At 45.9% G+C, this 26,190-nt stretch overlaps 2 protein-coding genes across 11 annotated transcripts; one reads left to right on the forward strand and one right to left on the reverse strand.

Moving 5' to 3' along the window:
• Window positions 1-780: 780 nt before the first annotated feature.
• SWI5 (SWI5 homologous recombination repair protein) lies at window positions 781-5,234 on the reverse strand. Its single transcript, XM_074608387.1, has 6 exons — window positions 5,161-5,234; window positions 4,014-4,253; window positions 3,845-3,893; window positions 3,249-3,370; window positions 1,947-2,041; window positions 781-1,487 (listed from the first exon to the last, which is right to left on the reverse strand). Exons 1-6 carry the CDS (start codon window positions 5,232-5,234, stop codon window positions 1,423-1,425), a joined length of 645 nt encoding a protein of 214 aa, XP_074464488.1. The 3' UTR covers window positions 781-1,422.
• A 154-nt stretch (window positions 5,235-5,388) lies between these two features.
• On the forward strand, window positions 5,389-25,500 carry GOLGA2 (golgin A2). 10 transcript variants are annotated; one of them, XM_074609176.1, is made up of 28 exons: window positions 5,444-5,657; window positions 6,948-7,070; window positions 7,424-7,504; window positions 10,906-11,040; window positions 11,674-11,717; window positions 11,867-11,930; window positions 12,418-12,477; window positions 12,936-13,016; window positions 14,821-14,859; window positions 15,377-15,439; window positions 15,686-15,779; window positions 16,401-16,507; window positions 17,070-17,128; window positions 17,397-17,538; window positions 18,549-18,638; window positions 18,822-18,929; window positions 19,031-19,118; window positions 19,633-19,979; window positions 20,762-20,875; window positions 21,165-21,389; window positions 21,653-21,752; window positions 21,840-21,922; window positions 22,533-22,686; window positions 22,826-22,893; window positions 23,490-23,592; window positions 23,856-23,962; window positions 24,143-24,311; window positions 24,418-25,500. In XM_074609176.1, the coding sequence occupies exons 1-28, from the start codon at window positions 5,610-5,612 to the stop codon at window positions 24,666-24,668; spliced, it is 3,147 nt and encodes a 1,048-aa protein (XP_074465277.1). In that variant the 5' UTR covers window positions 5,444-5,609; the 3' UTR covers window positions 24,669-25,500. The 10 variants fall into 10 exon arrangements, with proteins under 10 accessions (XP_074465274.1, XP_074465277.1, XP_074465269.1 ...); XM_074609168.1 differs by having other exon boundaries at window positions 5,463-5,657; window positions 19,636-19,979; XM_074609173.1 differs by lacking the exon at window positions 10,906-11,040 and having other exon boundaries at window positions 5,389-5,657; window positions 19,636-19,979.
• Window positions 25,501-26,190: the final 690 nt, after the last annotated feature.

Consider the following 26,190-nt stretch of genomic DNA (forward strand, 5'->3'; position numbering starts at 1 on the left):
TATGGTGGAGAGGATACACCTGTAACCGCACCCGTGAGAGTCCATTCTTACATGGCCACGGTAAATACCCTCCAGAGAAGCACACCTGCACGTTAGCAGAGACTTGCTTGAATGAGTCACACAATACAGATACTTTGCCTTTTCCCGGGCTTTAGACCCCTGCCCACGGCTTTTGTAGTAAAACAAGGCGTTTGTTAGTGATGCTTCTGTGCCAGGTCCAGAACCGAGAGCACAGAAACAGTTACCTCTTCTGAGCAGCAGCCTCGTGGCCTTTTTATGGTTTCCAAGCACTACGAAGACAGATTCATTTGATTCAAATTTAGAAATAGTGATCAGACTGCAGCACGGGCCTGACCAGAGACCAGGGGGGGAAACTTACTGGCAAGAAGGGCTTACAAGTAGAAAGGGGCAGAAGGACATCAAGCTTGAGTGAAAAAAAGGACAACAGATCTGCAGTCAGCAGGGTGCTTCATCACTCAGAACTGCACGAAGCAGCCAAATTTAGTCTGTACAGTCACCCCCAATCCTAACACCTGACATTGGAACACTCAGGCTCTCAACATAATTTTGTGTTTAGGAGACGGCCACTCTCGCAGTGACTCTGCATCTAGAAGAGAGCAAAGGTAATCCAGCACCTACCCATTACTGGGTACTGCTGCCACGCTGCCTCCATTAAGCCCTCAGAAAACATTTGAATAATAGATGTTACAGTTGTCTCAGAATATAGTTTAAGAATTTGTTCCCAGGTTCATGCAATGTTTTATAGGCTCTTAAAGGGAATTACTGAGAAATGTGATAGCTGCTTTATTCAGACGGGACAGTTCAACACAACTTCACATTTTGCCATTTACTACAAGAAATGATACAAAACCTCTAGATACCAGAGCAGTTAAGTACAGAAACGCAGAACACCCAGACTTATCCAGATTTGATCATAAAACAAAACAAAAACCCCAAATCACCACAACTTCAGCCTTCTTCCCTCCCTACTTCTGAGGGTTTTATCTTTTCTTTCAAAGCAGCTATTACATTGCACATGTGTATGCCCTCACTTCCTCTAGCAATTCAGTATCCAAATAGCCCCTGGATGTCGTAGAGAAGCAAAGGCTCCATGGGAAGTCTTAACACCAACCTGAATTCCAACCTTTCCAATAAAAAAATAAAAATACTGTTCATCAGGTAGTAGAAGAAATTATCCAAAGTCCTACATCCCTTTCCCACAAGCAGGAAACGGTTGATAGGTTCAACAACTTTCATGTTCCAAAGCTTCCTAGAAATGAGGCTGTTAACCCATACGCTGTTGCAATTCTACATACATATTTCTGAGGCCACCTTACATCAGTTCTAAACCACTAGGACACTAAAACATAATGGGCCAGTAACAGTCATTTTTGCAGGACGTGGCAGTCTTCAGGTTCAATACTAGTCGCTAAGCTCCAGATCATATTCAGGGTAGAGCTGCTTTGTAGTAACCCCTCGGATAACAGCTAGAAAAGAAAGAAATACCATTGCTTTCATTAAACAAAGATCAGATCGATCAGAGAAGTTGTACTTTCCTCCCAGTAGCCTCTAACTATCCCATAGAACCTTCCATAACCACGAAACCAAAGATTTTGCAGTTTTGCTCCCCGCTTGTCTCAACACTTTTCTTGTTTAAGTGTGTGAAGAGCAAACCTGACAAAAATCAGTAAGACTTACAAAGTTTTGGCAATTCATAACACAGGCTAAAATAGTGGTAAATAACAATTATTTCACTTGTTCAGTTCTAAAAACCTCCCAAGAAAATAACAACAAAAGCATTTGTGCTTGCACTGGTGATTAGGTAATATAAGCCTAGAATGAAGAATCCTTAAAACAAGCTCTGCCTTCATGGCGCAGTAGCTTCTCTCTCTGTCTACATGAAAACTTCGTCTAAGAAGTTCTTCCACAGCTTTCCCCTTCCTTACCCAGCTTGCCTAGCAGCATCTGGCCAGCATCTTTAATATCATTGTACTCATGGAGCAGAGAGATGTGCTTCTCCAATTCCTCCAGGCTGTAGCCTCTGTAACAATAAAGCCAGAAAGGTCAAAAATCATAGAAAAAATGATAGAAAAAAAAAATGACACAGCAGGATTGCTGCTGCAGCATAGCGAGTGCTGCCGCTGCTGACCAAGTACAGAGAGGATATTTGAGATACACAAGCCCAGCACGTCAAAAGCTGAATCTGAAGGCAGCAAGTACTGTTGCTACAAGTCATAAACATGAAAGCTACAAAAATCAGCAAATCTTCATTTTGAGGGTTTTTCCCACATCAAGACTTACCAAAAAACCACAACAATCCACTCCCTGAGTTCTCAGAATCAAGTAGAAATAGGAATAGGCTGCAGTGAATTTGATTTATACAAATCTCTAATCTGCATCTAGGTAAAAAAAAAATATTTAAGGTCTATTTATCCTTGAGGATAACCCCCCCCCCCAGCTTTTGGAACAGCCTTTGTTGTGCTACCATTTCCATCTCACGCACTACACATTATCTTAGAAAATATCACTCCTTCGCAATGAATAACCCACAGAGATTCTCTCTCTTAAAAAAAAAAAAATAATCAAGCAGCAATTTTATCTCAGAACAGCTGCTAACAAGCAGCTGCCACAGTGTGTCATAAGAAACCACAATAAAACAGTTGCACGACCCTGTACGTGGCACCCGTCAGGCCACAGCGTTCTGCGGGCCACTTGCTTGTCTGGAAAATACCTCTGCTTCTCAAACACAAAGGTTTAACCCACTCGCCTCAGACACAAAGCAGACATTTGAACAAGTCACAGAACATTTGATCAAGGGGGAACAAAAAAGGAAATAATTTTACCTAGGACTAAATTGGGCAGGTCATACAAGTCATGATCTGAATTTTCATTCTCACATGACCAAGCTCTTCTGGTAGCATGACGTGTTGTAGCCTCACAATAGTTAAAATTATTTGTTCCCCGTTTACACATAATTACCTCAGCAGCATCTGGGGTAAAGTTAAAATCTTTTTATCCAAGGTCCTACTAAAACTTGTTTTGCTTTACCAAATAAACCAGAAAGAATTCCCTCATCTTTAACAGGTCCCATAACTCAAAACAACACTGTAATCAACACTTTATAGCACCGTGATAAAAATGGCATCACAAGAGGTTTGCTTTTAGCTCTAATTCCTGGACCATATTTTGTTTTAAAAACAAAAATAACTGAGGCATCACAGGGAACACTGAGCTTGCCAACGACATACTCAGACAACAATTGTGCAATTTCCTGGTCCAGAGCAAGGTCTTTCTGTTTCAGCTCTTCAATTTCATAGCGCAGGGCTTCTTCGTTGGCTCCATGAGGTTGGCAGGCCCTTGGAGACGGGATCTGTAGAGCACAGAAGATGTTTAACACTAACTCAGCCCTGGCTGAGATGCTACCCGGCTGGTGGGCAGTGATCAGAAAATATGCTACGTGTCATTGGATCAAAAAGGAGACAAAATAAAAGGGAAAAAATATCTCCTTGGCGGGGATGAGGGGAAGCTCATGTAAAATCTTTGTGAGTTTATGTAACATCAGCCTGCTCCAGATCATACTCAACAGCATTTTGGAGATTTACAGTGTAAAATGAAAATAAAAAAATAAAAATCACAATTTGGCTTTTAAGAGAAGCTCCCAGGACGGTGCAGCGTCAAACCGCAGGGCCGGCAGGGACTCGGGCAACGGGGAACTTCACCCTCCATGAAAAACACCCCCCGCCGGGCCGGGGACGTACGAGCGGCTGCCGGGCGGCAGGGCCGGCCCCGGGGGCAGCCGCAGAGCAGGGACCACCTCCCCCCCCGAGCCCGGGCGGGGACTCACCGGTGACTTGAAGCCGGCCGCGCCGCTCCGCCGGCCGCCACCGGGGGTCCTGGTAAAGCAGAGGGGCCGCCGCGTCAGAGGCCGGGTACCCCCACGGCGGGGCCGGGCCGCCTCGGCGGGGGCAGGGGAGCGAGGGAGGGGAGCGGGACAACGGGGAACCGGGTCCTACCTCCTGGGCAGAGGCCGCGGCAGGGCGAGGGGGCGGCGGGGCGGGCTGCGGCCCGCGGTCGGCGGGGACCGCTCGGCCAGGGCTGCCGCCTCCCGCTGCTCCGGGGCGGGGCACGCCGGGAGCAGGAGTCCTGCCGCGGGGCACGCCGGGAGTTGTAGTCCCGTCTCCGCCGCGGAGCACGCCGGGAGTTGTAGTTCTCCATTCACATGGCCCAGCCTGGGGACCCACCCCCCCCTAAAGCTGCAGGTAGCACAGGGCGTAATTACCCCAATTACCGCAACCGAGGTGATAACGCCTTCCAAAAAACACCTCAGAGCAGCCCCAGCTCCGGGGCCCCAGTCGGAATGGGGTCTCAGGGAGTGCTCTGGCTCCCCATGGGGTCACTCATGCCATTATATATTATATATATATATTTATAGAGGAGAAGCTGCCACTGCCTGAGCCGCTGGCTGCCCCCCACATCCTGCCGGGCAGGGGAAGCGCTCGCTGAGGGCCCCGCGCAGCTCCTGGGCGTGCGGCCATAGCCTTCTGTTACGGTTATTGTCATTCAGACAATTATTCTCTCACGCGATGAGCCCTCCCCACCTGGGAAGGGGAATCAGGGAAAAACAAGGAAACCCGAGGGTTGACATATAAACAGATGCGATACACTAACACTTAATAACTAACATTAATAATGCTGAAGAACCAGTATTGATCCCGATGCCAATACAAAGCACACGAGGCCCATCCCCAGCCCATTCCATCACGGAAGCCATGCGCTCCTGGCAGGGACAGCCAACGTGGGACTCTGCGAGCGCGGCGGCGGCGGGGGGAAGGGACAGGGTCAGGGTCCGGCACCGGGGCGAGGAGTGCTCAGGGTGGCAGCCAGCAGGGGAGAGAGAGAGAACTCCTGAGCAAACCTCCAATTTATATTGAATGGGACATTCATGGTATGGAATAACCCTGTTGGCAGCCTGGGGCAAGCACCCGGGTCTCGCTCCTCCTCGTCCCCACACCTGGCGAGCCCCAAAACACTGAGACCTCGAAAGCAGCGCCCCAGAGCTGGCTGGAGAGTGAGTATGTTCACCAAATCAGACACCAGAGTCTTCTAAAAGCACAGTTTTCCCAAGCATTAGAAGAGAAACGAGTCTCGTGTCGCTCAAACCAGGTCACCTTCCAAGGCCTCATCCCCGCTACCACGGCCTGGACACCAACACCCGCTCCGGGGTCCAGTGCCATTCCCGGCCCGGCCACAGCGGCCAGCGCTTAGAAGGTCAGAGGACCTGGGAACGGGATCACAGGCCGGTGACACCCGACGCCCGCGCCAGCCGCCACTTCAAAGGCAGCGCTCAGACACCACAGGATAAAACGGCGACGCGGAGCTGCAGGACGCGCCCTGCGCAGGCGGGGGACGCCCGCCCCGCTCCCCGGCCGGGTGTGTAGCCGGCATTACCCGGGGCCACCGAGCCGCAGCGGAGAGAGGCCGCCCCCCGGCCGCCCCCCGCCGAGCCCCGCGCTGCGGCCCGGCCCGGGCCGGAGCCGGGCGGGGCGGAGTCTGGCGGCCGCCCCCGCCGCTCCCCGCCGCGGCTGACGTGGCCCGGGCGCGGGGCGGACATGGCGGACGGCAGCAGGCAGAGCAGGCTGGCGGCGGCCAAGAAGAAGGTGAGGGGACGGCGGGGACCGGACGGGACAGGACGGGGGGGCTGGCGGCGGCCGGGCTCCCCGGGCCCCGCGCGGATCGGGGCCGCCGGGCCGTGCCTCCCCCGAGGGGCGCGGGCCAGGCCCGGCCGCCGCCGCCCCCTCAGTCCGGGCCGGGCCAGGCCGCGGTGGGGCCGCCGGGAGCCCCCCCGGTGCCCGGCGCTGCGGCCGGGCCTTCCCCGCTGGCGGCCGCCCCCGGCCCGGGGGAAGCCGGCCGTGGAGAAGCCGGGCCTGGGCTGCCGCGGTGCCGTGCGGGCTGCCCGCCCCGCTTTGGTTGTTTTCCTTCCTCCCCATCTTTTTCTATTTTATTTTATTTTGTTTTTATTATTTCCCCGGGGGAAGCTGTTCCCCGCGCGTCCCGGCGGGATGCGACCGTGTGTCAAAGTCATGCGAACGAGAAAGTGTCCTGGAGCAGTCCAGGCTTCCATTTTGAAATCCTCTGAATAATGGGATCCTTCTTCTTAATTTATTTCCCTCCCCCCCCATCCTGAGCCGCAGCCCTGCCCTGCCCGCCCGGCGGCTGGCGCAGCGGGGACGGGGGCGTTTGGGGGCGGTGGGGGTGTGTGGGCGGTGCTGGTGGAAGTTATATTTACATATAACTGCCCAGGACTCCCCGGGTTTGGGCTTAAGTGTTCGATAACATCCACAGCAATGCCGGAAGAGCTGTCAGGGTTCAAGTTACAGCTTATCAGACTGGCTTTTCCTGGGTGAAATGAGTAAGATTTAAAAATCAGTTGTAGATTGCTTCTCCCCTGAGTTCGCAGTTATTACAGTATCTGCATTAACGTGTTGTCCGTCTTTTTCCTTTTTAAAATCCTTCACAGAGTGGAAGATCTTCCTAAAGTGTTTTTTCACTTTACATTCAGGATTAATTGCCCTGTATTAATGTTCCCTTACTGCTCTTAATTATAACCCTAAAAAAAAACCAACCCCAAAATGTCTTTTAATCTCCTTTTAGATGCAGTATGGAGTATGAAGTTGTTTCCCAAGAATATCATTAGCTGTATACAAAAGTTGAACATTTATAAGTTTGAGCCTCTTGGCATAAACCCATCACACTGGCTTTTACTTTAGGCTTCTCTGGACTTGTTTTGATTTTTATTTTTTTTCCCCAGAGGGACTAACTCTTTGAAGAATGTTTCTCTTGTCTTTACACTTGATCTGAACCCAGTGGAGGGTTTTGGTTTTTTTTCTGACATTATACTCATAGAAGGCATATTCTGTTTGCACTTCAGATTATTCTTTTTTTCACAGCTGAAGGAATATCAGCAGAAGAATAGCCCTGGAGCAACTGCAGGAACCAAGAAAAAACGCAAAACTAAGGAAGGCAGTAGACCCGAGACTCCCACCAATGATGACCAGCAGCCTCCAGAGAATGTGAGTGTCTCATTCTTTCCTCCCAAATCCATTTGTTCTTTGGTTTTCTGAACAACATGACCAGAGTAAAACCTGAATGGCATAGATGCCCGTATTGCCAGTTACGACGTGTGCTGCAGCAGTTAGCACCACCTCTCCTGGAAGGTGGACGCTGGAGTCGGGGTATGTGCCGAAGCGGTGTCTCATCATACAACGCTGTTGGGCAGCCCTGGGTGTGTCCAGAGCTGCTGTTTTGAGCTGTGTGCTCCTAACGAACTGGAGGATGCCGGTTTCTTTGGCTGCCTTTGATTGACATTTTCTCGCTGTCCTTTTCTGAGCCGTTTCTCTTTCCCCTTTTCTTTCGCCTCCTTTAGATTCAGAACATTCTGAAGGTGCTGGTGTCAGACCTTAACCGCTCCAATGGGGTAGCCATACCCTCATTGGACAAGAGGAAGGTGAGGCAGTGCTCGCGTCCCTCGCAGTGACTCCCTCTCCCTGCTGCATGCTTCGGGTTCTGTTTACACTGACCTCGATTTTTTTGGATGGAGCCTTGTCCTGACATATCCACTGTCAGTTGCTTGAGTTTTGTTGCTGTTTTTATTAACATGAAGCTATTTGTTAACATGTGTTTCCATTGCTCATAAGTGCTTGTTTCCTGCTGGTTTGTGTCAAACTTAACATGTGAAAAAGTGAAGCTTGTTAAAAACTCTTCCTTGGGACGGTCGAGCTTTGAGGAAAACCAGGAATTCGGGGTGAGGCAATAAACTAACTGAACCGCTGAGGAGAAGTGCACTAGAAGAGGTAGTGTTTTCTTAGTCTGTATTTCTCCTGTTCTGGGTGTCATTGCTTTTATTTCCTAGAGGCTTGGATCTGAAGGGCTCGTGTCCAGGGAAGCAGCTACCCCAAGTAAACTGTCTAGTTATTCCAGCCAGCCCATTTTATGATAGGCGATGAAACTTGCAGAGGTGATGTACAGTCTGGCAAGTACCATGGGTTTAAATATGTTGAGGCAGGAAGTCAGATACTTCAAGTCAAAGCATTTGCAGGCTTTACTGTCTTCGTGTTCCCCAGGCTCTGAAGAGGAGAGGGCAGGAGGTATGCCAATAAGCAACAGGAATGTGTTCAGGAGCAAACATAAACAGCCTTTAAAAAAAAAAAATAATTTCAGACTGCCAGTTTATTTAAATAAGGCTCAAATTGTGATAGAAACTCAGGGAAGTCAAATTTTGTAGCCCAGAATTTTGTTCCAAGTTTGTTGTACCAAAGCTCTGCTTTTCATTTTCACTTGCATCATTTTGGTAGCTTATTTCCCTACTACTGTTGTTCCAGTCTAGTTGTCATAAAGTAACTCATTATTTTATTTACTGCATATCTATGTGTCTCCAGCAATAAATGTAACTATAGCAATCACCAGGGGTACCAGAGAGTTGCAGTGAAACCTGCAAGGTGGAATGATGTTCACTCTGAATTGCCTTTATATCCCTTTTCTCCTTTTTTTTGTGTGACATTACAGCAGCTGTTCTGTCCAACTCACAGAGTGAACAGTAGAAAGTTTTTCCACCTGGACCTTACATGTGTAGGTTGATTATCAGCAGAACTTGAGTGACTGCAAGCCTTGAGGGTGCTGGATGTGCCTGTCTAGCATCAGAAAGCATGTTTTGGTTGAAGTTTCACGCTTGTCATGGGGAGTATTTTCACTTAATGCTCATAAGCTCAGCATAAGTTAGATCGCAGAGGAAGAGACTGGTTTCACATTGGAGAGCAAGATGAAGATGGGTGGTCCATTGTTGTTGCTGAGATGGCGTTTGGTCTTGCAGTGAAGACCTGCCTGTGTCTACAGTTTTAGTCCCATTCTGAAAATGGAGAATTTATTACTTCCATTCATTCTTGTTTTCCCACTTTTTTTTTTTCTCTGCTTCCTTAGCATGGAGAGATATATTTTGATCCGATTGGCTGTTATGGAATTTGTGGATTATTGTGTCTCCAGTTTTAGGAATAATTTGAAAACTAATCTTTAATTGCAGTATGTAACGAAAGAAAGATTTTCCAGCTGCCAGCTTGTAAAAATCCTGAGTCAGGAAAATGCTGTTCAGAAACTCATTTGACGCTAATAGGGCAGAAAAGCTGATCATTAGCAGCTGAACTATTGCTGCCATTGGTGTCTTAATATGGGGCAGACTTCTCCCTTCTCACCCACTTCAGCTTTCTTGGCTGGGAAACACAGAAAACCCAGCAAAATAGGAGCCTTTGTGTGAAAGCAAATGGATTCTATATGCTAAGCTGACCAGAATTACAAACTTTTTATTTGACGTTATTAGAACATAGTCTAGAAATTAGAAGATAATTGCTTTGCTCCTAACTCTTTCCAACAAATTCAGCTGTTCAAATAGTTTTTTGGGGTTTTTTTATTTATTTCAAAACTGCTTATTGTGGAGGAAGAAGTTCTTGTGGTTACGGCACCTTACTGGTTTTTGCATCTTGAAGCATTAAGCAAAAATAACGTCCTGATAAGACAAAAAATAAGGAAACATTTTTGAGATGTACTGGGGAAGATGTTCCTTCTGTCCATCTGATGTTCTGTATTGATGAGTGTCTGAACCAATAGAGGTGAAGTAACCTGTAGCTGGAGGGACTAAGGGAATTCTTGACCTTCCTATTAGCACCCAACATATATTGCTCTTTGAGAGCACAAGTATCTGTCCTGCTAAAAAGAAATTGAGAAAATTCTATTTGTTTACCTCTGCAGTCTTCCAGCTTATTACTTTCATTAAATCTGTCTTCACTGTTACTGTATTTTCTCTTTGCTGCTTGATTCATGAGTGAAGTGCTGAGCAGGTAAACGGGGAATGCTGAGAGAGAGATTTCTTGTTTCCTGTGAAGAGCCCAGAAGGAAATGACTGAAATAAGAGGGAGCTCTTTCAGATGGAATAGCAGAGCTGCACTATATTGGTGGGGTTGCATGTTGAAAGATTATCTCATTTACTTTGTAGTGTTGTTAAATGATGACTTACCGGAGCTGGATGATGAAATAAATTGCCATAAAACACTAGAATGCTGCTCTGGGCCTTTATGGCTCTCTGATGCTGTACAAGATAGATGAAATTGCCCGGTTCACTGTGGCTTGGTAGAGGTGTCAGCAGATGCTATTCATCCTTCCACGAAGGCTGGATGAGAACTTGCATTGCTGTCCAGAAATAGTTTTTTGGCCCTTCTCTTTTCTATTTAGATTCTTGTAGTCATGGCATTCATAGCTCCAGCAGGGCTACAGGCACCTGCTCCCAGCCACCCTGAGTTTGGCCTCTTCATAAATCTGTTTCTAAACTTGTGGCTCATGGCATGCCACAAACTCTGCTGAGTTTTAGGTGGAGCACTTGAGTTTGACTAACCCAGTTTTCAAGTAGTCACTAACCTGTTCTTTTCCATCTCAATTTGCATACAGTGATCCGTGTTTTCCCCAGACACATCTTGAAGGTAGTGCTTTTCAAAGCAGAGGGACTACCATCTGGCTTTGCCCTCGCTTGCTTTTTGGCGAATCCTTTGCAGTAAATGTACTGTGTGTGAACTTAGAGTCGTGTGACATTATTGCCCCATATTACAGAAGCGAGTTTGATTATGGGACACGGGTTCCTCAGACTGGCTCTGAGAGGGCACAGGTCTGGGACGGTGTGTGTTTGTGGGCTGATGCAGTCACCTGTTTGCTCTGGGGAGAACACAGATTCCCCTCCACGTGTTTCTAAATGATTTGATTGTTCACCTCTGTCTAGTTTTCACAGGCAGATCACAAGGTGATGTGTTCATGTGTGTTTTCATTCATTTTGCATGAAGGCTGTAATCCCTGTGATGTGTTTTGTGACAGGCATACTTTGACAGCGATGTTGCCACTCGTAATGCTGAACAGCTTGCTACCGATGTCCCTGTGCTATCTAACACCAACAGTCTACCTAGTTGTGGTTCTGTTCTGCCTGCTCCTGGGAGCATGCAGCTGACACAGGTTTGTGAATCATTATGAATATTGCCGTTGAACCATTGAATACTGGTTAGCGATACCACGTCTTTTCTGAGAAAGATGATCTTCATAAATATGACATGACTAGTTCAGATTTTCTCCTGTTAAAAATACTACATTCTCCACTCTCCATCTAGTCATCATGTATCTGTCTGTGAGAACAGAGAGAGTACTAGTGCGCATGTGCCCCTGCATCTCCCAAAGCTGATATTTTCCTTCCCCTTCTCTCCTATTTCATTAGCAGAAAGTGCCTTTAATAAGACAGAATGTCTCCAGTCAGATCAGTCTTCATTCCCTTTCAAGATTCAGTTGAAGTACTGAAAGGGAAGCACTACTGAAGCAAAGCAAAGTGTTCGTTATACTGCTAAGTAGTAACAGCAAACAAAGCCTGTAACACTTAAGTTTCTCCATTCCAAGAAACCTGGGCTTCCACCACTCAGAAATGATGTGTAAGCCAGGACTGAGTTGGTGGTTTTAAGTTCATCTTTATTTGGGAAGCAGTAATTACAGGTGCTGTGGAACCTGAGCCCAGATGTAATCAAGTCTTAGTGACACATTCACAAATGTGACTCCCATCTTCTTTTACAGGCTTGTAAATTTTTGTGTTTCAATCCACAGATTCATGAAGCTGAGGATCATAAAAATGCTTTGGATGAGAACAGGTGAGTGTCTGTGTGTGTTTCTCAAACAGCTTTGCAACGGGATCCCAAAGTGTCCAACAAATTAAGGTTTTATTCCTCCCCAGTGCTGGTCTGACTGGGGGCAGTTCTCTGGGAGAAATTTTCATCGTGAGGTCTTTCTTTGTTCCCAGGTCTATCTCATCAACAGAAAGTCTCCGCCAGTTGTCTGAACAACTCAATGGCCTGGTTTCTCAGGTACAACCTCATTTTGATCCATTTGTTCTATTAATTCTCTTGATGTTTGGTGTGGAGTTTTGAGCAGTCAGCTCAAGAAAACACTCTTCAATCTTAGAGGTGTCTGCAGTCATCCTCCTAAACAATACCGTATTTAAGCATTGAGAGGCAAAAAATCCTGTTTCAGGAATGTAAAATTTCAGCAGCAGGAAGAAAAGCAGAGTGGGATGAATCAACAGCATGTATTCATGGAAAGATGTATTCTTGATTTAGTGGAAAAGAATCCAAGTCAATCTGCATAATTCACATCAGCTTGTCACAAGGGGAGTCTGCATCTATCCTTAGCCAGAAAAGTATGTTTTTTGTGCCTGTGTGTGGTAATTTGAAGTGAAAGGTGCTATAAGAAGTAGTATTGTGACAGTCGGTTCTTACTTAATAGTGATTTGTTGCCTTGGGGAATAAAACTGACTTACAATAAAACTGACTTACTTGACTGGTTTACTTCTAGTCTACGTCGTATGTGAATGGGGAAAGTGCTGTTTCTTCCACAAATATTAAGGAAATGGAAGTAAGTTGTTCTCAGTCTATTTCTTTCTTATTTGTGACTGTTGATCGCTTATTGGGACTTCTGTGATTACAGCAGTGTTAATGAGACCTAACTGAATGCACAGCTCACATACACCGCTGTCTAGCGTTGTCTTGTGCTGTAATTGGGTAGCTGTGATCAACAGTAGGAGGCAGGTGTCAGAGGTGTTTCCAGTCTGGGGACAGTGTGGCTTCCATGCACCTGCACTTCTTATTTCTCATTCACTTTTACGTCCAAGTGAAGCCTTGGCAGAAATGGATAAAAGATGTTGACGTCCCAGCTGCTTTTGTTGAAACCATAGATTTTATTTTGTTTGGAGAATCTGATTGTATCAAACTGTGATGATGATTTATTTTTCTATCCTTTTTAATTATTGCTTTTTTCCTCCCCTCCTCCTCTCCTGCTCCTTCCTTTTTCTCCTATCTGCATGTGCCCATCAGACACGTTACCAGGAGCTGGCAGTAGCCCTGGATTCCAGCAATCTAACTAACAAACAGCTCGTTACAAAGATAGAGGAATTGGTAAGAAACAATCCAACCAACCAGTTTGACATTGTCTTTGCTGCTCCTCCATGCTCTCTGGGTGTCTGCAAGGTTATGGGTTCTCTCATAGTGACACAAGGAAGGCTGCTTACACAGCACTTTTAAGGAACAAAATGGGCTGTATGGAAAACGTGTTAAGAGGATCAACGTCTAGGGCCACTTGTGAATGTATTGGCTCATCTGAGGAACATGAAACAGAGTTTTGTTGTTTCCACTTAAGCGTGCTCTGTTGATCTCATCGTGCTTTCCCTGGATGATAAGCATCCTGATGAAAGAGCTATTTCTGATCCTGGTCTGAATCCTTGAAATACAGAATTCTGGTGCTGGCAGCAGCGTGAAAACCTCCTTTCTGCAGGTGATGATGCTGTTCTAAATATATCAGCAGAGTGGGAGCAATAGGTCTAAGAGAGAGCCTGGGGCTGGTTTCTGATCATATCCTGAGCTTCTCTTGGCACGATGAATGAACTGCTTTGTCCTGTGGCCTGCATGGATTCCTGCTGCTGCTTTTCAGCCTTCAGCTTTAACACTGCAAGAAATGCAGCTAGGTGGACTTGTTTCAGTCTGAAAAGAGCCTTTCTTGTGTGAAATACTTTTCCCCATTTTGTTCCTCAAACTACACTTTTCCCAAAGTTCAGCATTTCCCAGTGTACCCCATGACCCTTCTTGTTGTTTTATTTTTAGTTTTGGGTTATTTTTATTCCATTCTGTTTATTTTTGTCTTTTAACTGGGCTGCAGAGGTACCTAGTGTAGTGCACTGCCCGCCCAGGATTCTCCTTGTTTGCCTGCTTTTCTGTTTGCCTGGAACTATGTAGGGCCTCTGATGCATTTGTGGTCTTGCCTTTGCTTTTCCTGGTTACATTGTGCACTGGCATTGCTAGAATTGAAACCTCTAATTCATCACCCTTCCATCTGCAGTTGTGTTTCAAAATGTGTTGAAGTAGTAGTAATAAAGAAACAGGTTGGCCAATGTCCATTCTTTGGGAAGGGGAAAAAGTACTAATTATGTAGTTACTTTTGAGGCATCTGTGAGAAAACTGCCAGGGGGACAACAACAGCCAGTGGCAAACACAGCAGCACAGTTTGTGTGGCAGCCTGTAGACAACTGTCACCCTTGTCTCCTTCACCCCATATCTAAAGATGCACTATGTATGGTCAACAAATCCCCATATACTTCACCCATAAGATCAAAATTGGCTAGGACAGAATTATCCCTTTTCTCTGCATTTGGCTTCAGTGCTCCCCCATACCACCTTTTGCAGAAGCCTGCCAACATACGTGCGGCTCTGCATGACTTAAAGGCCAGTTGTTAAGTGGGATAAAGGTCTAAGGTCTCAGTTAAAGGAAAAGACTTATGTTTTTTGTTCAGGTTTTGGGGAGTTTTTTGTTGTGTTGTTTTTTTTTTTTTTAAAGCTTTTCAGGTGATGATCCTAATACATCAGGGTTACTACAATTAATTTCATAAATGTGGGATGCAAGTGTAACTGAAGTTAGTGGATGCTCAGATATATACAAGGGTTCCAGTAGCAGCGGTATTTGAGAAGAACTATGGTAATGTACTGCACAATGAAAAACATACCTGGCATATAAGGCATATTTGTGAAGGGAGACTCGAATCTATTATTTTTAATAGCTAAGACGAACTTCCTAGTCTTCTACAGAAAGGATAATGGAAATTGTGTTTGCAGTAATTGGGCATGTATCCTACTTGATTAATGTGAAAATGTGTTTCAGCAATATGAGAGTATTTTCTCTTAATACTGGCATATCATTTTTCTTCCATAGAAACAGCAGAACCAAGAAGCAATGAATCAGCTGGAGAAGGTAAAGTGTGTCCTATTTTTGGATAGATACAGAAATAGGTATCTGTTTCTCCGAGGAGCAGAAAGCATAGTGGAGTGTGGCACAGGCGCATGCGATCTTGTCTTAAGTTAGATTCAGTTTCGTTTCTAGCATAAGATTGAATATTTTGACTTCTTGAGGTAGGCCTGGCAGGTAGCCTTATTGTTTTGACAGAAGCTAATATTTAAATGCTCCAGTATTGGAGGAGTGCAGTAGAAGAAGGAGATTACAGTTTAAATCCTTGCCAGTAGTTTGCATTCCAAACACTGTCACATTTATGCTAGCAGTAATTGCGCTATGCTGTCATTGCCATTCTAGGATGGATAACTAATGAAGTAGTTCAAATAATGGAAGACTGAAGGATGTCTTTAAAAATACTTGTATCATTTAGATGCTGGAAGGACTACCAATGAATCACTGCTTTTTTTAGTTTGACATAAGCCAACAATGGTTAACTATATACATTTTTGTGCTGAATAGGCATCATTTGTTTATGCAGGAAAAGAAGGAGTTTGAACAGAAATTCTCTAAAGAGCAAGCAGCACTGAGGGAACAGCTACAGGTAAGGCAGAGTCTCCACTACTGTAATATCACCTGGCTTCTGCTGTTTTCTGGATCACTGACCACTCGTAGTCTTTATCCTGGAAGCCATGAGTCCATTCCTTCAGGAAAACTGGGATTCAGTCAGCCAGACTGTACTTAACTGCAAGAGCTCTTTACCTTTCCTGAATTATCCTTTTGTGACAACAGTGGTGTTGCAGTTACAAGCAAAGAAGTTTTGTGCTGAGCTGATTTTCCTTTCCCAAAGGTTCACATCCAGACTATTGGAATTCTAGTTTCTGAGAAGTCTGAGTTGCAGACAGCCCTTGGACATACTCAGCAAGCTGCACGGCAGAAGTCAGGTAATTGACTGTGAGCGCTCCAGCTCAGGCTGTTGGTTAAAGTGTGGATTTCAAGTCACAGGCATGATAGCTCCTGGCAGCCAGCTCACGAACAGTCACTGACTCCTAATGAGCAATATTTGGCACTGTCACTGCGTCTGTCATCATAGCTGCCCCCAAATTGGAGCATGTTCATCCCATGGCAGTTGAGGTTCTTTTGTGCATCACTAAAGCCTTGTCAGCCCTGTTTGGGCCTGGTGACTACCCCAGACTGTTTCTTTCTGATTCTTTTAAAACTTTGTTCCATTTCTCCACCCTGCCTCCCACACAGCTGTCACGTTCTGAACTAAGTTTGAGCAATTCTATTAGGAAAAAAACCCAACCAACCAACATATTGTCTATTGTTCTGCAAAGGAAGTTTCATCATATCCCTCTAAAAGTGAGGAAGGTGGTTACAGAGAGCTTTACAGCTCAGAATTGCTAGTGATTCACCTGCAGAACCAGGAGTAGAACCAGATCTACCGATAAAAAAAGCTCTGTGCTGCCTTAAGAGCTTGTTGACAAAGTAGAAAGTGCTGTTCAGCCAGTTCCAAAAAGTTCTTTGTGGTTTAGACTCAACTAACTCTGCTCTGACTTGTTCAGGAGAAGTTGAAAACCTGGCTGCTCGTTTACATTCATCTCGCCAGAGGGTATCAGAGCTAGAACGTACTTTGTCATCTATCTCTATGCAGCAAAAACAGTCAGAGAAGGTAAGAGTCACCTCTGTTTATGCTTAACCAGCAGCTCTGCCTTTGGCTATTTGCTTGTCACTACACTATTGCAAAGTCTGTAGTCCCTGCTTGGAGAAGAGGCAGAAATTAACCTTATTAATTAACCTTGTAAAGCCCTGTATTCTCCATGATCAAGGCAAACTTCATTCAGGCTTCTGTGACCACTAATCATATGGTCCAGTTGCTGTCTTCAGATGTGGCACCTTACTTCATTAGTCTTGCCAGCTCCACACAACAGAAGCCTCGCCGAGACCTTGTCCCAGGAGGGTCTCCATCAAACAGACACTTTAGTATTGATATTAATCCAGAAGTTTGCAGACGTAACCTTATGTTCAGTTAGTAGCATCACATTTGAAAAGACTGAGCAGACTTACTCCTGGCAAATTCAGGAGGTTCTAAGCAAACCTGTCCTGAGGAGTTTGCCAAAGCTATGACCTTTTCCACTTTAGCTGATCTACTAAAGGTGAAATGAAGTATTTTTGAACATATTATTTGTTTGGATAAAATCTGTAGATGAATCAATAATTTCCTTTTTCTCCAGCATAATAAAGAGTTAGTGAAGGAGCGAGACAACCTGAAAATGGAACTATACAAACAAAGGTAAGTCCATTCTGCTTGTTACCGCAGAGTAACACTACTCTTCTCACTAGGGCCGCAAAACATAACAAGGGGCGCAGACCACAGATGGTGACTTGGGAGGTTGGATATTTAATTTAAAAAACAAAACAAAAAACCACATCAGTAGATACGATGTTTCTGTGATTCTTGCTGCTATGAAGAACTGGATTGTAAATTTATGACATGGACATCAGCAGACCCATAGTATCTATAGTGATGCCACTTTAATTTTTTTGTTTGTTTGTTTCAGCAAAAGTAGCGAGGAAATAAAGCAGCAGAATTCGGAGCTGTCAGAGAAAGTTCACTCCCTGGTTTCTGCAAACTCAGCTATGAAGTTGGATATGGAGGATTTGCATAAGAAACTGGAAATGGCTGAACTGATGATTCAACAGGTAACCATAATACTTCTGGGATGTGAGGGTAGGTCACACTGATCGTTGTAAGACTTTGCCTCTGACAGTGCGGGCAAGACTTAACTCTTGTTTTTAAAGAAAGGCTTTAGTAAAAGGCTTTCAGTGAGGCCTCTGAGGAACAGAAAGTCTATGTTCTAAGGAGTTGGAGCGGTAGATGGAAAGACATTGTGACATTGGTCTGCTAAAAGAATGTTATACAATATGAGAGGGTGACTGAACATACCAAGTGTGAAAATATGGTGACATTTCATGCTGGTCTCTGCAGCATATTGGTCAGTTGTGGTGCAGTCTCATTGAGAAACCAGTTGAGTAGGGGTGGTGTTTGTACCCACCCTAGCAGAGGGTGGTGGTTTGGGCAATGGCAACTTGAGGGTCAGATGGGGAAAGTTAAGAGAAGCAGCCAGTTAGAAGGGGAGTGCTTGAAGTGTTAGCAGTCCAGAGTGCAACTTGGTGTTAAGGTGAGCCTGTGAGGCAAGAAACTGCTCTCCCCCCCCCCGACCCCGGACAGTGGCTTGAGTTACCCTTGAAATCAAGCCAACTGTTACTCTCCTAGGAAAAGTACTGTGTCTCAACTGAACCAGCCTTTTAACTTAGTCCACTGCCACGTTTCAGACATTGGCTTTAAATTCCTGACATGTTTGACAACTTTTAAGGGTCACAGGCTTTTATACCGTCTGATCTGGCTGTATAATACAGACTCTGGAAATGCACAAAGTTTCTGAGCCAAATGATTTGATTAAAGCACATTTTCCTAAAAAAATATAGTAAATATAAAATTGGTAGGGAGGAGCTGCCCAGTTCAGCCTGTTTTACAGGGCTAAAACCTAAACTTTTTTTTTTTTTTTCATTCAATTTCACTGTGAGTTGGAGCACTTCAAAGAACTATAGAAGGTTCCAACACAGATCACGTGGCAATTACTATCTGTGGAAAGGCTACACTGAAACTGAGTATTAACATTTCACCACAACTTTTTGATTTTTGTTGGCAGTTCTCAAATCAGGCAGGGAGTCTGGATGCCAACCAGCAGTTGCAGATGGCACTGGAAGAGAAGGCGAGCCTGGAAACCCAGGTTGCTCAGGTAAGAGGTTGTATGAAATATGATCCAAATATTGACTTCTGTAAAGAAACTTTATGTGGCAGAAGAATGCAGTCTTGAGTTTTGCATTAACACTGGTTTCTTCAAGCCTTATCCCGTCAGCAGTCACTGCCAAATTTATTTAGCCAGCACAGTTTTCTTTGTGTTTGATTTTGTTTTGAACAGCTCTCAGAGTCACTTCACCAGCTCCAGGCAGAAAGAGATCAGTATGTAGAGAAACTGAAGGAGGAGAGAAGCATTTGGCAGCAGCGGGTGCAGCAGCTCTCTGAGCAGGTAACATCAGGGGCAGGATCTCAGCTGCTTTTGACAAACAAAGGCAGGAGTAAATGCACCATGAACATTGTTTTCAACTTTCACCTGCGTGGGTCTTGCAGGTCCACACAATGGCAGAGGAGAAGGAGAAGCACATGGCCCAAATTCGGGAGCTGGAAGCCAATATTACAGAGCTGTTGAGCAAATCAGGTATGGCTTCCAAAGTGGGGCTTCACACTGCAGAGCACCAGTGAGTTAACTCCGTCCCTGCTGTGCAGGAACTTCTGCACACAAGGTGCAAGTAGGTCTGATGTTCTGAAGCTGTGAAGGCAGCTGAAGGCCTAGTGACCCTAAGAAACCTTGCATCCCCTAGCAAACAAGTGAACTGCTTCAGCTAATTGACCAGCAGACTGTTTATGTCTTTAGTATCCACCTGACTGTACTGTCAGCTTCTGTGGCCCAGGGGTTTGTGGAGGCAGGATGCTCTTGCTAGGGCTGTGAGGGAGTTAGCAGCACACAGCAGGATGCTGTGCTTGCTTTTGGGGTTGTTTTGCTCCTTCGTTCCTCTCCATATCCTGCAGTGAGGATTGGATACTGCAGCTGGTGATACCTTCTGGGTCACAGAGCCCTATAGGCTGGGGTATGCTTTATGTATGTAATAGTGATGTGTATTACACAGTGATATAGCCCTTTGACTGAGCTGCTCTTGATTCCATTTCCTCAGCAGTTAAGCCCATGGATATTGAGCCTTCCTCACCAGCAGGGCCCACAGCAGCTGAGCTGAGTCTGCAGGAAGAGATCCAGCGGCTGCAGCAAGAGAAGGAGGAGCTGCATGGGCAGTACCAGGCCCAGGTCCGGGACAACGAGCAGCTGAGCCACCTCAACCGGGAGCAGGAGGAGCGGCTGCTGGAGCTTGAGAAGGCTGTGCAGCGCTACAACGAGGAGTCTGTGGACAGACAGCAGATCCTGGAGGACATGCAGAGTGACAAGGCCACAATCAGTAGGGCGCTGAGCCAAAATCGGGAGCTGAAGGAGCAGCTGGCTGAGCTGCAGAATGGGTTTGTCAAACTGGTATGTTTCTTTTGTGCATCTTTTCCCACTGCTTCCCTCACTGGTGCAATCTTTCCATAGCCCAGATGTAAAAAACTAGCAGAAGCATTATCTGTCTTTTGTCCTCTGAGGCTATGGATGCTGTGTCTTCTGTGATCCATATTGCTATGCCAGGAAGTTCCCTGTAATCCCTTAATCCCTCAGAGCAGTTTCCTTTTCCCCCTCATCCCCTGGCAGTCAGGCTGTTTCTTTCCCTGATTATTCCTCGTGCCCTTTGACCCTTCCTATTTTCTGTTCCCTGTGTTTGCCCATGAAGAAGTTCTCAGCAGTCTTCTCTTCTGTTGCTGTCATTCGTATCTGTCCTGGAGCTGAATCCTTACTCTTGTTTCTTCCAATGTCACAGCTTCCCCCGTGGGGCCCTGGCACATGGACACATGGTCTGGCCACTGATTTTTCTTTAGTCCTTTCTGAACTCTTCTTGTTTTTGAATGTCTGTAGCTCTGTTTGGGATATTCATACCACCCATCTGCTTTGGAGCTTGACAGGCTGTGTGATGTGCCAGGCCTTTTCTTGGCACTGTCCCAGCACTGATTCCCCTGGCTCTTTCCTTGCTGCTCTTCCCTCTTCTGAACCTTTCTGTAAGTTATTTACTGCCCTGAACAGTCAATTTATGGCCCTTAGTTACTCCCCAGAATAACACAAGGGATGGCACCCTGTTGTATTGGGAACGAACATGGTTTATTGTAAGTACACGTTTATGTTGGTTGGGGCAATTTCCTTATACGGTGGCATTTCTCTTGCAGACAAATGAGAACATGGAGGTTACAAGTGCCCTACAGTCAGAGCAACATGTAAAGAAAGAGCTGGCCAAGAGGCTTGGGCAGCTGCAGGAGAACCTGGGCGAGCTCAAAGAGACGGTAAGCAACAGCCAGTGAGATGGTAGGGCAGGTATGTAGTGGTTTATGCAAACTGCTGGAAACTTTCCAGACTTTGATGGAAGGATGGAAATTGGTATTGTAATGATCAAGCTGGGAGCCTTCCCCCATCGTCTGCTGTCTGATGTGAGGGACCAGCATGTGGGGGCAGATGATGGCTGCCTGCCTAGTTGGTGGCTTTGGGACGATGTTGACAGCTTGGATCATGTCACACAGATCAGCTTTTCTGGCAGAAATGGTTTGATGTGATGGTTTGATCTTGTCGTGTTAGCTGGAACTGAAAACACAGGAGGCTCGGGGACTGCAGGAGCAGCGGGACCAGTACTACAGCCACTTACAGCAGTACACCGTGGCGTACCAGCAGCTGGCTGCCGAGAAGGAGGAACTGCACAAACAGTACTTGCTTCAGACACAGCTGATGGATCGGCTACAGCATGAGGAGGTTCAGGGGAAGGTGACAGTGGAAATGCACCTGAAAGAGCTGCAGCAGACGAAGGTAACAGTAAAAAGGGACAAGCTGAAAGATGGGAGGAAAAGTGCTTAACTATATTAAGTATTAATTAAGCGAAAGATTGGACCAGATGATCTTTGGCAGTGCCTTCCAACCTGGGCTGTTCTATGATTCTGTGATTCCATCCTGTGCAACACAGGTGAATGATACTTGCCTGGAGCAGAAGCACTGCTACTGCCTGAAGATGTAGTGACTGTTTGCAGTCTGGCTTGCACAGGTTTTGGTGATTTTCTGCTTCTCTCTCGCAGGAAAATCTGGAAGCTGTAGCTAAGGAAAACAAAGAGCTGCAGGCCCAGATCAGTCAGTTAGCAGCAGACCTGGATGGCAGGGTTTTGCACCGACTAGAAGGCGAGTAGCTGCGGCTGGTCTCCAGGGAGGAGGTAGAGCTGGGCTCCCTGGGGTATTACCTCCTTGTTCACCTTCCTCCTTTTACAGGAGATGAAAGTGAAGCAATGACCGAAGAAATAGAAAAATCTTCATTTGTGATCCCAGAGAAGTTTGAAAGCCATGAAGAAATGGTGAGTCTTAACGGGTAGAAAAGCCTTCAGTTTTAGTTCTGAAAAAAGGTCTAGAAAAGGAGACAGGTTAAATTGCAGAGAGGTTCCACTGGGTGCATGGATCAGCTGTAATTCCTACCAACTAAGGCGCAGTAATGAGGGAATCAGGACGGCTCCCTGTGCATAGCAGCAAAAAACCCAGGAGTTCTGCAGCATCCTTGCAAGATAGGCTGGAAGTCTGGCAGTGGCTTTAATTATGAAGACAACTCAGCTGGCAGAGTAGCTCTCTAATTATGATGATGATGATGTTCTCTTTAGTTTGGAAGGCAATTTGGAAATGGTGTTGACTATCTACTAGATTTTTCTGTAAGTACAGTCATAATTGGAAAATACTGTGATCAAACAGATACCGTGGGAGCTAGTATTTAACCTGTGTATTTGTACTGCTTGGGAATGAGAAAAGATGCAGTAGTTGCTGCCTGGTTTAGTTCCAGGACAGTCACTTAGTACTTTGGTTTTGTACCCATAAATAAAATGAGGTAGACTGTTACTCTCTTTGTCCTGAGATGCACCATTGATCGTGCCTTACACAGGAGAAGAACTAATGTGCACGCTCTGGAATTCTTCTTAGGTTGCTTTCTTGACATCTGCCATGTCCCAAGTGGAGAAGGAGCGAGAAGACATGAGGCAGCAGCTGGCAGCTCAGAAACAGCAGTGCAGAAGCCTCCTGCAGCAAATAGCAGCTCTTAGGCAGGAGCAGCAACATGATGTCACGCTGGGTGGAGGTAAGAATTTTGTGCAGTTGGGGACAGTGAATATGGAGGCATGCCTCGGCCAGCTGCACTGGCCTCTAAAACAGATCTACAGGTTTTATGAGTGCATCATGTCCAAGGAGGAACTGTAAATTATACACATCCCTTCCAGGTTCCACCATGGATACTGTACCAGTGGAGGTTCATGAGGCTTTGAAAACTGCCATGGAGAAACTACAGGTAGGGAAAGAATCTTCTCATCTTTTAGCCCCGCTACGCTGCTCAGATGGAGTTTGATCCAGTGTCACGCTCTCTCGCAGCAGACACAGACAAGTTGCAGGGGAATAAGTAGATGTTCTGTAATAATAAGCTATTTCCTAAAAAGCTTATCACTGCTTGTCTCAGCACAGGAAAGCTTGCAGCAGTAACTCCCCACACACACCCAAAGGCTGTGAGTATAATGGTCTAACACTGACCTGAGGTCTTTTTCTAAAGAAATAGCTGAAAAACACTGAATATTTGCACCCTGCTGGGATGAAGTAGGTGGTCTGCAGTCTTGGAGCCAAATATGACCGGAGTTGTGCTGTCCCAGCAATGAGAAGGCTAAAAGGCGCTTTGTTTCATCAGCCCTTCAGCTTCCCAAAATGCAGAGATGCTTTTTTACACCTTCTCTAGCTCGCTCTCCGTTCCTTTTTAGCATCAATTTGGAGACAAGTTGTAAAGGCAGCAAGTTTTGTTCCCTAGGCTCAGACCAATGTGAATGGAGGGTGTTGTTTTTAACAGGTATTCTCTGTATGTGAGCAGTTCAGGTGATTGATACCAATTCTTGTGTTCAGTCCCGTTTCACAGAGCTGATGCATGAGAAAGCTGATCTGAAGGAACGGCTAGAAGAGTTAGAACATCGCTGCATACAGCTGTCTGGGGAAACGGACACCATTGGTATGTTTAGGCAACACCAGCACAAATTAAAGCTTGCTCAATGCATTATTTATTTGGGGAGTAGAAGGTCCCCGACAGCTTTTGGAGCTGGAGTCCTCTAGCTACCAAAGTGGTTCATGTCTCCTGCTGCCACCTACCTAGACTAGATCTCCAGTCCAGGATTGGATTTGCTGGGTCGTCATGCTACATAGCTCTACGCTCACCATAAGGCTCGTACCCTAATCTTGCTAACACTTCCTCCTTACGCTTCTTTTGTATTCCAGGGGAGTATATTGCGTTATACCAGAGTCAAAGGGCTATCCTCAAACAGCGACACCAGGAGAAAGAGGAATACATCAGCAGATTGGCTCAGGATAAGGAAGAGATGAAGGCAAGGAATCTTTTCTGTAGTACTACTACTCCAAGCAGTACTTGCACGGTCCAGCCTTTGCATGCCCTTCTTCATCTAGCTTTAACTTTGATGTTGCTAATTTTGTGACGAGGCAGGACCGCAAAGTGTATGGCAGTGTTTGTGTGCACATTTCATAGGCTTTCCTTTACTTTGGTGCAGATGAAACTACTGGAACTGCAGGACTTAGTGATGCGTCTGGTCAGGGAAAGAAATGAATGGTACAGCAAGTATGTAGCAGCTGCCCAGAACCCAGAGCTGTTAGCAAGCGAGAATGAAAGTGTACTTCCAGTGGAGAGACGCATTGAACTAAACGCTACTGATGGAGAAGGTAAGCTGCAGCTAGAACAAGTTCTGTGAAATGAAATAACCCAAGGTCTCAGTGCTGTGCATGGATGGGAAGCATTACCTGCCTCGCTTGTCTGTGTTCCTTGCAGGGTTACGAGAAGTGAATTTAGCAGATGAAGCAGAACAAGAGGCTGCTGTTCTTCATCAATCCGGTTTCTCCCCTATTGACAGTAAAGCTGCTCAGCCAAGCCAAGAGGACCCCACAGCAAAGCAAATAATGCAGCTTCTCAGAGAAATCCAGAACCCTCAGGAGAGGCTGGGCTCCCTGCTGGAAAACCCCTGCATTCCCTTCTTCTACCGTGCTGATGAGAACGATGAGGTCAAAATCATGGTAGTTTAAGTGGCGCTAAATCTTATTTACAGCAATTTTCTATGAGCCTGAAAGGACTTAATTGACTTGTACGTGCCCATACCTCTGCTCAGTGCCCTTGGTCAGAACAGATTCTTAAAGACATCAGGAAAGAGGGATTGCATCAGATGGAACTCGAGCATCAGAGCTCATCCTCCCTTTCTCTTTCTTCTGTTACTTGGTGTGCTTGGAGTACAGGCAGACTCACACTAATCCTGGGAGGCAGCTGGTGCTGGCACTTCACCTGGGGCAGGTGCAGGCTGGGGAGAAAGGGATTCCATGACTGTGGTCAAAATGACTTGATCCTTTGTCCCAGACTCTGCGTCCAGCAGCCAGCTTCACAGCGGTGACCAAGCAGCGGTTCTGATCCATTGCTCATGACTGTAATCAGCCTAGATCCTTCCAGGGCTCCCAAAGTAACTAACTTATTCTGGTAACGAACTCTTTGGACTCTAAAGAGGTTGGTTTTGTTTCATACTCTGTATCTTTAAACTTCCCACTTTCTTCTGCAGCCTGCCTCTCGCAACCGTATCTGAAACCGGCCTGGTCAGTCTTGAACAGCCAAAAGATGGAGGTTCCTGGCCAGTGCTAGGGCCCCGTTGATTCTCACTGCTAGGGGAAGGGACCCAGGGTGGCCTTTGGAGTCTTTTTTTGGTTACTTGACAAAGCTTTATGTGATTCTTGGGAGTGGGGTGGAAATGTAACTGCACTTTGAAGGATGATGTGTTTCACTTGTACGTGTCTGAAGGTTTTATTTATTTTAAAAAAAAAATGGGAGAAATAAGTAAAAGGAAACCACTTAATAAACATGCTTTGTTTTGAATTTCTGGACTCTAGGGGTTCTAGTTCTCCATCACTTAACTTTCTTGCTCTCCCATTTTGGTAGTGCATTAGGTAGGCAGAATCCAACACAGCAGCTGTAGCCCTAATTCTAAGGAGAAAACAAAACCCACTGGGAGTGCTGCCCCTGAAGCAGCAGCAAAGCAAATCCTTTGGGTGTGCAAGCAGCGAAGTGAACTGCACCTGGCTGTCCTGCAACTAAATTTGCCTTCCGGGCAAGAAGTGCCTGTTCTTAGGAGAGTTAGTTTCAGCAATGGTGTTTTCAGGAAAAGCACAGGGTTTGTTTAAGGGACTTGGTGTGAGCCCAATAGTGGAGCCTGGGCTAGTGCCTGAAGCAGCATCCACCACCTCCCTGTCAAGATGAGAGAGATGGAAGCACAAGAACACAATATCAATTTTTGGGTTTGTCAACAACAAAAAGAGAGACTATTCCTTTCTTCTGTGACCAAGCTGCTCAAGCTTTACACTAGCACAGTAGAGAGCTTTTCTTCTAATGCCAGAAGCAGATTGTGGGTTAGGGTTTTTTTTTGTTGTTTTTTTTAAATGGTTCATCTTGATGTTTCTATATAAAACTGAAAAAAGCATACACAGAACAATAGTACTTTCCTGTGAACCCCATGAGGGGAAGATGGAAGCTCTTTTTTGAACTTTCATTTGATGAGCACTAGCGTTG

This window comes from Larus michahellis, chromosome 15 (assembly GCF_964199755.1).
Source record: "Larus michahellis chromosome 15, bLarMic1.1, whole genome shotgun sequence".
Taxonomy (NCBI): domain Eukaryota; kingdom Metazoa; phylum Chordata; class Aves; order Charadriiformes; family Laridae; genus Larus; species Larus michahellis.